This window comes from Mus pahari, chromosome 13 (assembly GCF_900095145.1).
Source record: "Mus pahari chromosome 13, PAHARI_EIJ_v1.1, whole genome shotgun sequence".
Classification (NCBI taxonomy): domain Eukaryota; kingdom Metazoa; phylum Chordata; class Mammalia; order Rodentia; family Muridae; genus Mus; species Mus pahari.
In genome coordinates, this window is record NC_034602.1 from 25,367,602 (window position 1) to 25,383,779 (window position 16,178).

Here is a 16,178-nt window from a genome sequence, read left to right on the forward strand (position 1 = left end):
TTAGCACATGATCCCACACCACGAGCAACAGGCAGCACTAACTGGATTCAGGGAATTGATGTTAAGGACAAAACCAGGCGGACATGTTGGAAGGGAGGCAGGATGAGGGCGCCAGGAGGAACTGGCCAATGGGGATGAGCACAGATTCTATAAATGTGTATTTCCCAAAAAAACAGTTTATAAAATAAATAACAATATGGACCAGGAGGGGGACACCTGAGAACAATGTGATACCATGCATGAAGCTGCCATAACACCATGCCTTACTAGCCCAGTTTTTAAAGATATAAACACAGAAATGTTGTGGGGATGGGGGCGGTGTAACTTACTGGGAAAAGGTGTTCTGAGAATGTGGGAGGGGATAAGAGAGGATACAGGGATGAGTATAAACAGTGTCCATTAAGTCTGGTGAGAAGGCAGGATGGCCACTCTGTAAGGTTAGCATTTTAAAAATAAAAATGATTTCACACATCATCATCATGTAACTAATATCTCATTCCGTAGTACACTCCCTAGAGAAGTGAAAACTTATGTTCACACATACAGTAACCTGTGTACACATGTTTATAGTAATTTTATCGATAATCCCCTAAAATGGACAACTCAGGTGTGCTTCACTGAGTCCAGTGTGGCACAGCCACACACACCACCATAGAGCAGGACACGTGGCTGCGGGAAAGGCACACTCCAGGCTGCACATACCGAGCAGCAGCAAACCCATAGAATGCACACGGGCAGGCACATGCTCTCCAGAGGCTGCGGTAGTGTTGGGCTGGGTTGGGTTCTGACCACAAGCGGGACCCAAAACAGGATCGTTTGGGCAGTCAAACTGCTGGAGTCCTGATTTGTGATAAATATGTGAATCTGTACACAGGCAGAGGCAGGCTGATGTGAGCTGGAGGCTAGCCTAGATTATACATCAAGTTACAGGGCAGCCAGAGTTACATAGGGAAACCCTGACCAAAACCCATCTCAAAGAACTGGACTGGGAATTGGCTTGTGGTAGAGCATCTGCCTAGCATGCATGAGGCCTTAGGTTTGAGTTCCAAACCTAGGCCTTAGGGTAGGATGACCCATAGAACTGTGAGTTCAAGTTAATTTTACGTGCTAATTTAGAAGGTTTTTTTGTTTTTAATAAAGATTTATTTTTATTTTCTTTTTTTAAAGATTTATTTATTTATTATATGTACGTACACTGTAGCTGTCTTCAGACACTCCAGAAGAGGGCGTCAGATCTTGTTATGGATGGTTATGAGCCACCATGTGGTTGCTGGGATTTGAACTCTGGACCTTCAGAAGAGCAGTCGGGTGTTCTTACCCACTGAGCCATCTCACCAGCCCCTTATTTTTATTTTCTGTGTATGAGTGTTTTCCCTACATGTATGTACGTGTACTGCATGTGTGCCTGGTGCTCTAGAAGGCCAGAAAAGGGCAAGAGATTCCTTGGCACTAGAGCCACAGACAGTTGTCAGCCACTATGGGATGCTGGGAATCTAACCCCAGGCCCTCTGTAAGAGCAGTAAGTTCTCATAATCACCGAGCCTTTTCTCCACCTCCAAATGTTTTCTTTTAATGACAAAAAGACTTGAATAAAGTTCTTTGTTAAAAAAAAAAAAATCTGTGTTTCTACCAGGAGAAGGCTGAGGGAGGTGGAAGGGGTGGGTTGCTCTTGCTGAAGGATGACATTGGTCTAGAGCAACAGCTAGCGTTTTCCTCTCCTGCCTCCCTCATGCCAGGCTCTAGATTAGACTGTTAAGGTGTTTCTCAGTGTAACAAACTGGAGTCACCTGGGACAAGGGACCCTCCACTGAGATGGGCTTCTTGATGTGAGAGGTTCTGGTCCACCATGGTTGTGGCTACCTGGGCGGGTGGCACTGAGCAAGCCACGTGGAGCAAGCCACATTTCTTCATGACAGAGTGTAGCATGTAAGTCAAATAAACCCTTTCCTCCCCCGTGCCGCTTTTGGTGAGTGTTATATTACAAAAAAGCACACTGTAGCACTAAGTCTTGGCTGGGCAAGGTGGCACATACCTGTGAGCCCAGCGTTCCTAAAGTACAGGCAAGGAGACAGACAGGTGCTCAAGGCTACACAGCCTGGGCTACCTGGGACCAGGGCTTAAACCAAACCAAGCCAAGCCAAGCCTTCTTGAATCAGACCCTAACACCAAGGGCTTCTGAGCAGCCCTGAATCTCAGGCCTGCTAGAGACAACTCACTTGTTCTTCACTCTGTCCTCATAGCTCCTCAACAGTCAGCCAGCCTGGGACCCTGGATCTCATGGTCTGCAATTCTGCACGTGGCCTTGTGTCAGAACTCCTAGATTGCGAAGTGAGAACTCTGGAGAAGGCTTCTCGGATGAGGCCTAGCAGAGATCAAGCCACTTCTTCATCTCTCTCACACAGAGGCTTCTGAGAACACGTATAAACTAAGGCCTGTGAACGGGCACCACTGGGATCCAAGCACTGTGTGAATCTGATCTCAAAAACCAGAACTGGGCCACTGTGGTAAAGGTAGAAGGGGCAGCCTCTGGAACCCTGATTGAAGGCCCCTCATCTAGTAGGCTGGCACAGTGAGAGACATTGAAGAGCACCAGGAAGTTACAGGCTTTGCCTCTGAATGAACGAGGTGGGATTTTGGCAGATTCAACTCTGGGTTGGTCATCTCTGGGAGGGCTGCAGGGACCCCAGCTTGCAGTACGTACTGGGCTCTGGTTCCTATGACCTAGCACCCTCTGCCAGCTCCACCCCACCCCCAGCAGCCTACCACTCACAGAAAAGCTACCTTCACTATACTATAAGAAATGAATGTAGTCTCTAAAAACACAGATGACAAGATAGTAATTGTTGGGGATTTCTGTTGTTGATTTTGTTTTTGAGATAGGGTCTCATATGTAGCCTAGGCTGGCCTCAAACTCACCTTGTAATCTTCCTGCTTCAGCAATCTGAGGTTACAGGCCTGTACCACCAAACCTGGCTGGATTACGAGGTTAAATGCTATAGCAACACTTTTTTCTGGCCCTTATGAAAAGCATCATCTGGTGTGTTCCTGTAGCAACAAAAGTAGAATGTTCAAATTTAAACCTTGGTGTACCGTTACTGACAGAGCTGCTTGGCTGACCCTAGTACAGGAGCTGGTGGGGTGGCTTACAGTGGAATCATCAAACGGGTCTCCTTCTCGTAGATGTCTGGGATCCGTCCCATTGGAGAGTTAACCATCTGCATTGTATTCTTGCCAAACAACTGGAACTCGTAATGGATGAGCTGCTCCCAAAAGCCACTGTTGGGCCGGATGATGGGCCGGCATGATTTGGTCCATGTGTGGGCATCTAGAAGGGACATGGCATGGTACTTCATGAGGTAGGCGAGGCACAGGGCAGCCGAGCGGCTCACGCCAGCAGCGCAATGTAGCAGTGTGCGGCCCTGCTTCATCTCCACCGAATGGATACGGTCGGCAATGGGGTCGAAGTAATCAGAGAGGCGAGCGATGGGCGCGTCGACCACAGGCACCTGCACATATTGGATATCCTCGTAGAAGGTGTTTGCTATCTCTACTGAGACGTTGATGACTGTGGTGATCCGATTGCTGGACAGTAGGAGCTTGTTGTTGGCAGCCACACCATTGCTGATAAACAGGCTCTTGGTGATCTGTGAGAGGCCTCTGATTGAAGGTTGGGGGAACTGAACCGGGAAGGCACTCCAAGGTGAAGTCATCAAGGTGGAAGTCGACAGTCCGTGCTGTGTTACGCTTGTGTTTGCATCTTTCTGCTAGGCTGTGCCCACTGAAACCTGCAAGACGTAGGAGGAAGTGTGGAGGATAAGAACCCAGAAGACTTCCAGGAAACGGATGGGTGGTCTCTTAAGGTCAGAGGCAGTCCTTAGACCAACAGGTGAGAAGTGTAACAGAGAGCTCGGTGATTACACCAGCGTTCACATCACTGAGCCAGAACTGTTGCCCAAGTGCTGGGCGTCTTTTCACAAAGAGGAAGGGGGTCAGCCATGGCCAGAGAGAACAATGGAAGGGATGGACCTTGGGTTTACTGGGGTGGGTTCAGGAGAAAGAGGGTGGCTAGGAGCTGAGGGAGTAGAGCCACCGAAAGAACACTAGGGTGGATATGTTCCGACTACGTTAAGTTAAAGGTGACAAGAGGGAAAATGATATGCCAAGTCTTTTGATCTTCTCATAACCAGTCGGCAAGTCCAGCTGTTTTCGGCACACACAACTGGACGCATAACTGGTGTCAGCCACAGCACAGCTAGTGGAAATGTTCTCTGCTCAGCTGTGTGACTTCCAACATTAACGACCTCAAAGTCAACTGAGAGCAAGTAGAAAAGAGCCTTGGTGATGGTCACCTGGAACAGCAGCACTCAGGAGGTAGAAGAGAAAGGTGGGGCCCTTGCTTTAGGGGTCCCGCCCCCCAACAAAGAGCCGAGGAAACAAACTACAGGGGTTCTTTGTTTGTTTTTAGTTTTTTTCTTGTCACTGAAACAAAGCTGTTTTCTTAAAATTAACCTTTGAGAAATCGGGATTTCCCAGGCAGGCCAGTTTCAGCTAGCATAAGGTCATGGCCTATCTTAATCCTCTCAGAATGAAACGTCATTCAAGGTAACCTGGGGCCAATCAGTTATTTTTCCACCATTCTGTCTCCCTGTTCCTGCTCTTCCAAGGAATGTGACTTCCAAGTGACCCGTGGTGGTTTTGTTTCTGCTCTCTTCAGTCCCTTCAGAGGTAATACAAGTGCTCCTAGTAAAGTTAAAACGCAAAGCCTTGGGGGAATGACAAATAAAGGCATTTGTTATAGAGTTGCAAAGATAGTAAGAAGTGGTCACAGACAGTAGGGCATGGTAGAGCAGACCTGGAAGCCGAGGCAAGAAGATGTGGTGTTCCTGACCAGCCTTGACTACTGAAACTCAAGACTAAGGGAGAGGGCCAGAGGGAGGGGAAGGGGGGAGGGGTGGGGAAGGGGAAGGGGGAGGGGAGGGAGGGAGCAGAAACGCCATCTACGTTTTACACTTTACAACCAACCAGGCTTTTGGCATCTAGTTAATTTGTAGCCGTGAAACCTGAGACTCGAGGAAAACCAGTTTTGTTCATCCTCAGATAGCAAGTTCTGAGGATGATATTTCTGGTGGATTGCACTTTCTGGAGAAAGTTGGCAAATATGGGTGGGGCGCTGGTTAAATTCAGTTATAATCGTGGAACAGAGTCCACAAGTAGATGAGTGGGAGGTGCCACATCAAGCCTAGGAAGCTTGGCCTCTCTACGTGGTGACAAGACTCAAACGATCTTACCTCCTTCCCTCAGTACCCCGGAAATCTTTCAGAACGCAACTTCAGGGCGGAGCCGCGGGCGACCCTCTCCAAGAAAGAGAGGGCCCTTCATGATTCCGGACCTCGGTAGCAACGGCTTCTCCTCGCGGAACAATGGGCAGTTCGGGGCTTAGGGGGACCCCGAGACTGATTCTGTGCCTCGAAGGACTCGCGCACTCCCCAGGCGTCTCGGAAAAGCTGGGTGGGCTGCTGCAGAGCGTACCCGCCCGTCTCCACGGAAACGCGCCAAGTAGCCGGAAGGACCATCGCTGTGCCCACCGCCTGCCCGCCCCGCCCACTCACCCGTCGTCTCCTAGGCAACACGCCCCGCAGCGCCTCACAAAGAACGCCCAAAGACCGTCACGCGGTCCGCCTGCGGGTTGTCTCCCAGGCAACGCGGGGAGTCCCGCTTTAGACGCCAGTGTAGATAGTTGCTCCGCGTCCGCGCGTCTTTCCACCATGGTTTTAGGCCTTGCTGGCTTTCCTGAGTCGCGCTCTAGCCCGCCAGAGAACGCTACACAGCCCAGAAAGCCTTCAGTCAAATGGGACTTGGGCTCGGATTACAGGGAGGGTACGGAAGAGACTATGGCTTCTGGCTCGAACTTCCGGCGCGAGAGACTAGACAGCCAGCCGGATCTTGGCCTCCACAACCAACCACAGATCTACTTCCTGCGGCCGCGGTCCCCACTCCCCAAGTTGTTATTCAGGTGTGGCTCCGGTGTACAAAGCAGTTGTCAGACCCGGGACCCCCTTAAGGGAATCCGAACTTTCAGACTCACTTTGCTCCAGCCGTGTCCCCCCACCCCCAGCCCGCCCTTGATGTTCCTTAGATCGCAGCAATATAGGATTTTTCAGACCTAGGCCAACCCGTAGGAACTTCAGAAGCCCGTTCTCTGGGCCGAAGGCACTGTCCCATTTCCAGCCCTCCGAATGAATCCTGACCCGGGCTTAGTGTAGGCTTGACGTCGCGCGGTCTTTGTCTCAGGCAATTGGTTTTAGGCTCCAATTGACTTGGCAACTCCAGGCCTTTCCATTCTCCAGCGTCCTGGAAAAGCCTTTAGTTCCCCAATGTTTGGCTCCAATCCTGTCCCCCTTCTTCAACCAGCATCAGCCAAGGATGTAACAAGTCTTACAGAGGATTTATTATGGAAAGACAATTTGTTTCAAAAATGACCATTACTTATTACTTGATAAATTTGGTGTATCGCTAAGTAAAGAGGATCTTTAAATAGTCTCTTTTTGGTTGAAAATAGGACTTAGACTTGTGTGTAAATTCCTGACCTTTGACTCTGTCTTCCCATCCGCACCTGGGTATGTTGAGTCATCCTGCATAAAACCCAGAAAAATGGAACTGGGCAGCTTTCGATGTTCGTTCCTTTGTGTTAGCAAGTACAGCCTGACGACAGTTGTTCCTAACTCTTAGGAACATGAACTGGAAAACATTTTTATAATTCCCCTAATGGTGCTTTGTCTTCTTAACTGAACATGGTTGCACAAGCTTGTAATCAAGCACTCTGGTGCTGGAGGCAGGAGGATTGGAAATTCAAGGTCATCCTCAGTTTAAGAGGGAGTACTAGGCCAGCCTGGATACACGAGACCCTGTCAAAAAATATACATCTTTTTGTTTGTTAGGGTTTGTTGTTGGTGGGTTTTTTTGTTTTTGTTTTTTGTTTTGTCTAACTATAAATGTAGTATATTTTATGATGATCTTATTCTGATGTGCTAACCAATAGAGACTGAGTTTAGTGTAAGTTTTCATGTGTATTCCTGTGTGTATCAGACAGCCATTTCTGCTTCAATCAGTTCATGTGTGTGTGCTTCTTCCCTTTTTGCTATTGTTTGAAGATCTGTATTCTGGAACACTTCACGTCTGCCATTTCCCTGGTTTCCTTTAGAGTGGTTTGCCAATCATTGCAAAAGTAATGTACACTCAACAACAACAACAACAAACCAAACAAGTCGGAACAGCAAAGCAATCACCGTGCTGGCTCGTTTTTGTCAATTTAAAACTAACTAGTTTTACCTGGGATGGAGGAACTTCTTTTGGGGGATTGCCTACAGCTGATGGCCTGTGGGCGTGTCTGGGGAACAGTTTCCTAATGACTGGTGTGGGAGGATGTAGGGCACTGGGGACAGTGTCACACCTGGGCGGGTGGTTGGGTTGTAGAAGAAGGCCAGTTGAGTAAGCCATGAAGAGCAAGCCAGTAAGCAGCCTTCCACCGCGGTCTCTGCTTTAGTTCCCAACTTCAGGTCCCTGCCTCAGCCTTATTTGATGAGCGACTGCAACCTGGAAGCTGAAGTAAGCGCTCTCTTCAAGCTGTTTTTGGTCAGTATTTTATCACAGCGACTGACAGGCTACGATGATCCATATCTAAGTATACGAGTGTTGTATTTTTAAAAAGCATACAACACAAAAATTCACTCTTTAGTAAACAGTAACCACTGTTTAGTTGTGGTGGCCTCAACTTTTTTCTCTATCTAGTTATTACACCAAGATATTGATTCTTGGTTATATGTATTATATCAACTGACTTAGCACAATGATCCACTTGGCTTCTAAGTTTTAGAATGTATGAGCAATTGTTTTTTTAAATGGGAAAAACATTGAAAAACACTTCATAATATAACTAAATTATCAAAAAATGAGAACCCGGGAGCTAGAGAGATGGCTCAGCAGGTAAGAGTACTGACTGCTCTTCTGGAGGTCCTGAGTTCAAATCCCAGCAACCACATGGTGGCCCCCAACCATCTGTAATGAGATCTGATGCTCTCTTCTGGGGTGTCTGAAGATAGCTACAGTGTACTTATAACAAATAAATCTTGAGAGAGAGAGAGAGAGAGAGAGAGAGAGAGAGAACCCACTGGCTAACAACATCATCTGTTATTTGTTGAGACATGTAGCAGGTTGGCTTAAACTCATAATGTAGCTAAGAATGGCCTTGAACTTCTGATCCTCCTGCCTCTGCCTCCCAAGTGCTGGGATTATAGGTGACTTTTATTGATGTTGGAGATCACCAGGACCATGTGTGTGCTAAGCACATTCTACCGACTCATTCCCAGCTGCCTATTCTGCTCATATTACTCCACACCTCTTTCCCGTGTAGGTGTCTCCAACCCACTGATGCCCTGGGGTCCAGGATGCCTACAGACAGCAATATCCAACACGGCAACTGACGTAGCAAGCTGAAACATTAACTTGATTGCATGGTTCCTGAGTGTTCTTTGACAATAGCATTGTTGTCTTACAGTGTCAAAAGGTGGTACAACTTGTCAAAGTCCCTAAAAATCCTGTAACACCCCAAACTTTTCTCATTTTTAAACATTCCCCAAACTCTTCCGTTAGACTACTTATTAGCTAAACCTGTGTCCATCCAAATCCTCCCTTATCTCTCCTTCCTTCCTTCCTTCCTTCCTTCCTTCCTTCCTTCCTTCCTTCCTTCCTTCCTTCCTTCCTTCCACAGTTGCCTATGTAGCCCAGGCTGGCCTTGAGCTCCCCGTCTTCCTGCTTCCAGCTTCTCAGATGCTGCGCTCACAGCTTTTTTCCTTTCCTTTCCCTTTATTTTTTCTCCCCTGTTCTGTTCTCCCCTCCCGGAGATTCCCCCTTAGATCTAGGCTGTGAAGGAAGAACTCCCCATCTCTTCCTCTCTCAAACTCGTCTTTTCCTATTACATGTAAGTACACTGTAGCTGTCTTCAGACACACCAGAAGAGGGCATCAGATCTCATTTCGGATGGTTGCTGGGATGTGAACTCAGTACCTTCAGAAGAGCAGTCTTACCCGCTGAGCTCTCTCTCCAGCCCCTCCACCTTTACTCTTACCCTGCATTTTCTCCTTGAGCTGACACTCAGTATTTTGGGGCTTGCTCAGCTGGAGAGTGCTTGACTAGCGTTTGCAGCCCCTTCACAGAGGAACAGTAATAATAGCCGCTAGGGAAAGTATTGGCTCAGGACCCCCATGACCAAGTTCTCAGCACAAAGATTTATTTGCTCCAGAGTGACAGAAGGCAGGAAATAAGAGACAAAGACAGGAGATAGAGGATGAGGGAGAAGGGGAAGGGAACAGGGGAGACAGGACAGGGGTGTTTGTCCTGAAAGGGAAAGGACTGCTCTGGACAGAAAGGAGACAGGCTTGGCACATTGGCACATAGGAAATGGCGGTATATATATAAAGGCACAGTGGGAAACCCCGTGTTAGGATGAAATGTTTGATTTTAGTCGGGCATTTTAATATTAGGTGAGCCAAAGGGAGCTTTTAATTGCTGGACTTCAATATTTTGATAGCTGGACCTTGGTAGTCAGTCTCAGGAGGAAGAAGTGGCCAAATAAGGAACCAGATCTTGGGAGCTAGCTTAGGGATGTGATCTGCTTTTTAGCAAGACAGAGGAAATGGGGGAGAAAGGCAAGGCCTGCCAGAGCCATGCTCCACATGCTGGGGCTGGCCAGAGTCCCTTCAATAGCGACAGTAGTAATTAAATTATGACAGTAATAATTCTGAGGACTCTTTTTGCTGCCACCCCTCTTCTGGACTGCTTTGGACCTTTCTGTGACCTCCCTGTGCTCAGGAAACAGCCTTTTTAGCATGCCTTGTCTTCAGGCAAAACTTGGAATGGTTTCCTCACTCCTCTGAAAATTCCAAAACCACTTCTCTCGAAATCCAGGTGTGGCGGCACATGCCTTTAGTCCCTGTACTTGGGAAGCAGAAATAGGTGGATATCAAAGAGTTCTAAGCTAGCCTGCCTGGTGTCTTAGTCAGGGTTTCTATTCCTGCACAAACATCATGACCAAGAAGTTGGGGAGGAAAGGGTTCACTCAGCTTACACCTCCAAACCACTGTTCATCGCTAAAGGAAGTCAAGACTGGAACTCAAGCAGGTCAGGAAGCAGGAGCTGATGCAGAGGCCATGGAGGGGTGTTACTACTGGCTTGGTTCCTCTGGCTTGCTCAGCTTGCTTTTTTATAGAACCCAAGACTGCCAGCCCAGAGATGGTACCACTCACAAGGGGCCCTCCCTGCTTGATCACTAATTGAGAAAATGCCCCACAGCTGGATCACATGAAGGCACTTCCCCAACTGAAGCTCCTTTCTCTGTGATAACTCCAGCCTGTGTCAAGTTGACACACAAAACCAGCCAGTACACCTGGTTTACAGTAAGTTCCAGACTAGCCAGAACTACATAGCAAGACCCTGTCTCCAAAAAAAAAAAGAAAACCCTAAATAAACCCAAAGAGGTATCTTCCACTATTCCAGCACCTATCAAATCGGGCATTGAGCCGAGGTCTCTAACCTGTCCCACCTTCCCCTCTCTTCTCTAGCTTAATGAATACCAATGATGCAAACGTGAAGAAGCTGTTACCCAAGAGCCATTTATCTCGGGTGATTATTCGTGACAACCTCAACGCACAGCGCATCTATGAGATGGAGGTAAAGTGCCTGCCAGGTTCTGGGCTGGAACTGAGCACTCCACACTTCCCCATCCCTTCCTTCATTCCTTCCTTCCTTCGTTCCTTCCTTGCGGGTTGCCTGGGGTGGAAGCAGAGCTCTCAGCTCCTAGAGCTGATAGGGGGCCATGGAAGTATTTGAAGGCAGGTCCCATCTTTACAGTGGAGTTGGTGTCTTGCCCAAGGTATCACACTCGCTCTGCATGGCTGAAGAAACTGCGGGAAAGATCCCTTGGCTCATGTCCTGTTTTGTTTCCTCAAAACACGTTATTGTCCACGCAGAACTTCAGGCTTGCGGTCTGAATTGACACCAGCACTATATGGTTAGGTTTTTTTTTTTTTCTTCTTTTGAAAACGTATCCCATTTCCAGAGAACTGAGGCTAGCAACAACAGCGGCAAACCCACAAAACACAAACCGAGATGGGGTCCGTTTATGTTCTCTATGTTAACCTCACGCTACGGTCTGGCAGGATAGGTTGGGACTCAGAGATAGGCCAGTTTTAAACACTTTATTTGTAAAACAGGATTTGAAATTCTTCTAGTTATGGGTTCTGTAATGTAAATCTGAACTAGTTTAAGCAAAATGGAGAACCTGAGTTTATGTACCAGGATAGGTAGGATTCTGTAGCTCTTGCTATCTGCCTTTTGAAGTCTGGATTTCTTTTAGGGGTGTAGCACTTTCTACCAGGCTTAGAAATAGTTGAGCATTATTTTACAACCTGCTTACATTGTAGTGAGTGGGGAATCACCTGCAGTTGGCTTCCTCATCCCTCCCCCAACCCGGTCATTGTAGTGCTCCACTGAATGAGTTGTCCTCCAGACACAACAGTGTTGTTGAGCCAGCACAGGAGTTATGGAATGGATGAAGTTAGAACTCCCTGTGTTGACAGGCTGTGACAGGTAATGTGTAGGCATAGATGAGGTATACATGAGGAGCCAGAAGTCACAGATAATATAAACAGCACAGGGAGTCATAGGGACTCAGTGTGAGGATTTTTGGAAGGAGAAAGAAACGGGATGGAAGCCGATGGAAACAAAGCGGCACATACCTTTAATGTAGTTCCTTATTTGTCTATTTCCTCTTCCTGAGGCTAACTACCAGAGTCCAGCTATCAAAATATTGAATCTCAGTCTCTGAGTTTGAGGCCAGCCTGGTTGACAGAGTGAGTTCCAGGACAGTTAGGGCACCTATCTTGAAAAGCTATCTTAGAAAACAAACAAACTCCAAACCAAAATGGACCTCCTTGCTCCTGTGACTTCCATTTCTTCATTCCCTTAGGATTTCCATGCATTTATTGTTTATTTATGGTGCTGGGAATTGAACCCAGGGCTTCACACCTGCTAGGCCAGTTTTCGATGACTGAGCTGCCTTTCTGGCCCCCCAGATACCTACTTCCTTAGATCAGTCTTCAGATTGTTAAGGTCAAAATCAGGCCCCTCGGCTGCAGAGCATCAGAGGGCACCACAGTAGTTTATCCAACCTGATGACCTCTCTTTAAATAGGTGGGGTTCCCTGTAGTCCAAGCTGTTTCATGGGATGAAAATTGGGTCTAACAGGTACCTTGCCACTGATCGGTCAGTAGCCTCAGATGTATCCGGCTATGAAGTGACTTGTTTATCCTAAACCCGCCTCTGCTTTTCATAAGATGAAAACCTCTGACAAGACCAAGAGGAGGATGAGCTGCTTGTACGACCACCTGAAAAAGAAGTTCATGATGGACCAGCTGAGAAAGATGATTCGCTGGAGGCGGGATTCCCAGAGCACCCAGGAGTACTTGGATAAGGAACGGGTCTGAAGACGCTCAAGATGGCAAGCCAACCACCATGAACCGTGGCAGAATGATCTGCCCCAAGAACAGAACCACCCTGGTGAGAGCGGAGGAGCCCCAGAGCAGCTGGTCTCCACCATGGTAGAGCAATAAAAGGAAAGCCGAGGATAGGATAGGAGTGCAAAACACACCAGTTCTAACTTGCTTTGCTCCACGCCAGCTCCCCATCCCTGTGAAATCCCTACAGCCACCTATGCTCGGTGGAAGAGGCAGAGAAGCCAGTCTCCTTGGTTTGTGTAAACATGAAAACTTACGTCTGTATTTCCTTCTCTTCTTGTTCCTCTGTCAGTCTGTCTCCTTACATTGTCCATCCCTCTTGCTCTCCTCCTTGCCCCAACCCCCAAATATCAGTTCTTCTTTCCTTCTCTCCTCACTTTGGGCTGAAGCCTGAAGCCAGAGCTTTGCATATGTGCTCAGCACGTGCTCTGTCTCCTACTGTACACACACACCTGAGGTGACACATCGGCCAGCTGTGCCAGGGCTGTGGACATCTTCGGTGGAAAGGATTGAGTAATGTACTGTGCATCATCCAAGTGGTAAAGAGGTCAGGGTGAGGTACCAGGCAGTGCTGCTATTTCAGCAGCCTACCAGCTCTGTGATCTTGAAACCTCTCTGGGCTCCTGTTCCTTATCTGAAAGAGTCAGGCAGTAGAAAGGTAACCTGCCTCTAGTGGCTGGCAGATGGCAAGTGCCACGCCCAGCTCTCGTTCTTTCCAACTGCAGTCACAATGGTGATATCCATTGGCTACCAGCCCTCCTGATGCTACTGCAAAGCAAATTTGGACCTCCTGTCTCCTGTCTGCCCCTCCCCCTAGCCTGCTTAACTCATGATTGCTTTTCTCATTGACCTTGGATTCTCCTGTCAGCTTCATTCTGAATGCAGCGTAGTGGGTCAGGTCTTGGTCTCAAGCTCTGATTACATTGCATACTTTATGGGCAGGAAGCAAGACCCCTCTCAGATTTGATACAAGTCTCTCTCTGGGTGCCTCTCCACCCAGCCCTGATGATAGGCCACTCTTGTAGCCCAGTACCCACAGCTACGACTGTACCAGTGTCCCACTGGCTTTGACTTGTCTGTGAGCTTTCTTCCTAGTCAGGCTGTGACGTTGGCATCTCTAACCAGTTTTCTAGGGATGGGGCAGGTACTCGGGTTTTTGTCTTTTTGTTTTTTTTAGATTTATTTATTTATTATATAAGTACACTGTAGCTGTCTTCAGACACACCAGAAGAGGGTGTCAGATCTCATTACAGATGGTTGTGAGCCACCATGTGGTTGCTGGGATTTGAACTCAGGACCTCTGGAAGAGCAGTCAGTGGTTATTATTATGGTTATAATGGTTATTGAGCCACCTCTCCAGCCCCAGCACTCAGTTTTTAATTTTATATTTTATCCTAGAGAGTGTCACACAGTGTCTGTTGACCACATCCACCCCATGTCCTCTTTTTCTAAGGAAAAGATTATCTTGAAGTGGTTGTCCTGGTCTTCCGGCTTTGGCTCCTCCTCCTTTGATGTCCCTGAGCCTTGAGGATAGGAGCTGTGTGTAATTGTGTCTCTCGGGGTCAGAGACTTCATGGTCAGTTGATCTCTGCATGGGGACCAGTTGTGGCTTCTTATGTGTTTTGCTTGCAAGTATATCTGTGTGTCATGTGCATGTCTAGTGCCTGCAAAGGCCAGAGGCAGCACTGGATTCTTAGACACTGGACTAGGCCAGAGGCAGCACTGGATTCTTAGACACTGGACTAGGCCAGAGGCAGCACTGGATTCTCTGACTCTGGACTTACAAAGGCTTGGGAGCGCCATGTGGGTGTCAGGAATCAAACTCAGCTCCTCTGGAAGAATAGCTAATGCTCTTGCAGCTAAGCTACTTCAACCCTGATGGTGGTGGTGGTGGTGGCAGCGGCGATAGTTTTTGAGAGAGGGTCTTAGTAGATTTATCTGGCCTTGAGCTTGCTATATAGCTGTGGGTGGCCTTGAACCCCTGATCCTCCTGCCTCTGTCTCCTGGGTACTGGGATTGTAGGTGTGTGCTACCACACTCAGTCCTTCCTCACCAGCCCTTTCCTGCTACATTCATGAGAGGAAGCATGTTATATGTTTCACTTATTCTGCCTTAGAGGATGATATCCAATTATATTTACCTTCCTGCAAATATCAAGCCATCTGTTGATGGACATCTAGCCTGGTTCTATTTCTTGGCAATTGAATACCATGTCAATAAACATGCACGTGAAGATATATCTCTGTTTTATGTTGCCTTACTGTCTCTCGGGTAGATTCTCAAGAGTGGGTGAGATGATAGTTTTAGGATTTTTTTTTTTTTTTTGAGGAACCTATAACCTGTAGTGGTGACAGGAGTGTCACTGTGACTGGCAGTGTGTCCTTGCCAGCATTTGTTGCTGTTGGTCAACTGGATCACAGCCATTCTGACTGTAGCGAGATGGACTCTCAGAGCAGTTTTAATTGGCATTTTCCTGATAAATAATTTATCCATTTTTTCTAGATTTTATATTTCTAAAATATTTATGGCTAAGATGTATGTGTATAAGTATTTGCCTGCACCTAAGTGTATATACTGTGTGCGTCCCTGGTGCCCAAGGAGTTCAGAAGAGAGTGTAAACCCCCATAACTAGGGCTACAGGTGACTGTTAGACTGTGACATGGGCTCTGTGAACTGATCCAAGGTCCATTCTGTTTGGTTTTGTGCCCTGGACAAGGGACTGAGGTGCATATTTCACATATCAAAGCAGACCTAGCCTCCAGGTTCTCCCAGCATCCCTCAGTCCCTACCTGGCATACCCTGCCCCAACCTTGAACTCCTCCAGCCCAGAGACTGGGCTGCCCTTCCCCCACAGCTCCTCCCTATAGAATCCAGACATTGTGGTCCCTCCCCCTCTCCTTCTCTCTCCCTCTCTGTCCTCTTTTCTTTCTCTTCCCCCTCTCACCCCCTCTACCCCCTGGCCGCTTCCTTCCTTGGGGCCTGCGAACTCCCTCACCCACAAGCAGCTCCCTACCAAACCTGCCTTTAATAAATTCTACTCAGGCTTGAGTTGGCTCGTTTCACTGTTGGAGAAATAGCCTATCACACTGCAAGCACAGTGAGGGCCCTTAACTGATGAGCTATGTCTCTAGCCCCTAGACTTACAATGTTTTAAATTTATTGTATTTGTCTTGGTCAGGGTTCACTAAAGGAGCAGAACTGGTAGGATGAATATAGATAGATATCAAAGGGGAACTATTAGGATTTATTAGGTGGTTCACTGGCTGTGGGCTGAGGAGTCTGACATGGATGTTTGCTAACAGAAAGGCCAAGAGGTTGTTCAGCCCACAAGGCTGGATGTCTCAGCAGTTCCCATCTGGTGCTGGAGCCCGGGGGACTCCTAGAGAGCTGCTGGTCTTCAGCCTACATTGGAATCTCAAAGAAGTAGGTTCTAATACCAGTGGAAGGAATGCCTCGTCAACAGAGGAGATGACCTTGCCAGCAAGACAAAGAACAAAAACGTCCTCCTTCCACATCCTTTGATGCAGGCTGCCACCAGGTTTCCTCCTTCCATGTCCTTTGATGTGGGCTGCCACCAGAAGGTGTGGCCCAGATTTAGGCCCGGCCTTC

General features: G+C 47.8%; 2 protein-coding genes across 2 annotated transcripts; one reads left to right on the forward strand and one right to left on the reverse strand.

Moving 5' to 3' along the window:
- Window positions 1-1,380: 1,380 nt before the first annotated feature.
- On the reverse strand, window positions 1,381-5,483 carry Dusp18 (dual specificity phosphatase 18). The gene is made up of 3 exons (XM_021211260.2): window positions 5,289-5,483; window positions 3,148-3,785; window positions 1,381-3,045 (listed from the first exon to the last, which is right to left on the reverse strand). The coding sequence occupies exons 2-3, from the start codon at window positions 3,708-3,710 to the stop codon at window positions 2,994-2,996; spliced, it is 615 nt and encodes a 204-aa protein (XP_021066919.2). The 5' UTR covers window positions 3,711-3,785; window positions 5,289-5,483; the 3' UTR covers window positions 1,381-2,993.
- A 277-nt stretch (window positions 5,484-5,760) lies between these two features.
- On the forward strand, window positions 5,761-12,698 carry C13H5orf52 (chromosome 13 C5orf52 homolog). The gene is made up of 3 exons (XM_021211342.1): window positions 5,761-6,013; window positions 10,617-10,725; window positions 12,390-12,698. Exons 1-3 carry the CDS (start codon window positions 5,766-5,768, stop codon window positions 12,537-12,539), a joined length of 507 nt encoding a protein of 168 aa, XP_021067001.1. The 5' UTR covers window positions 5,761-5,765; the 3' UTR covers window positions 12,540-12,698.
- The last annotated feature ends 3,480 nt before the right edge of the window (window positions 12,699-16,178 follow it).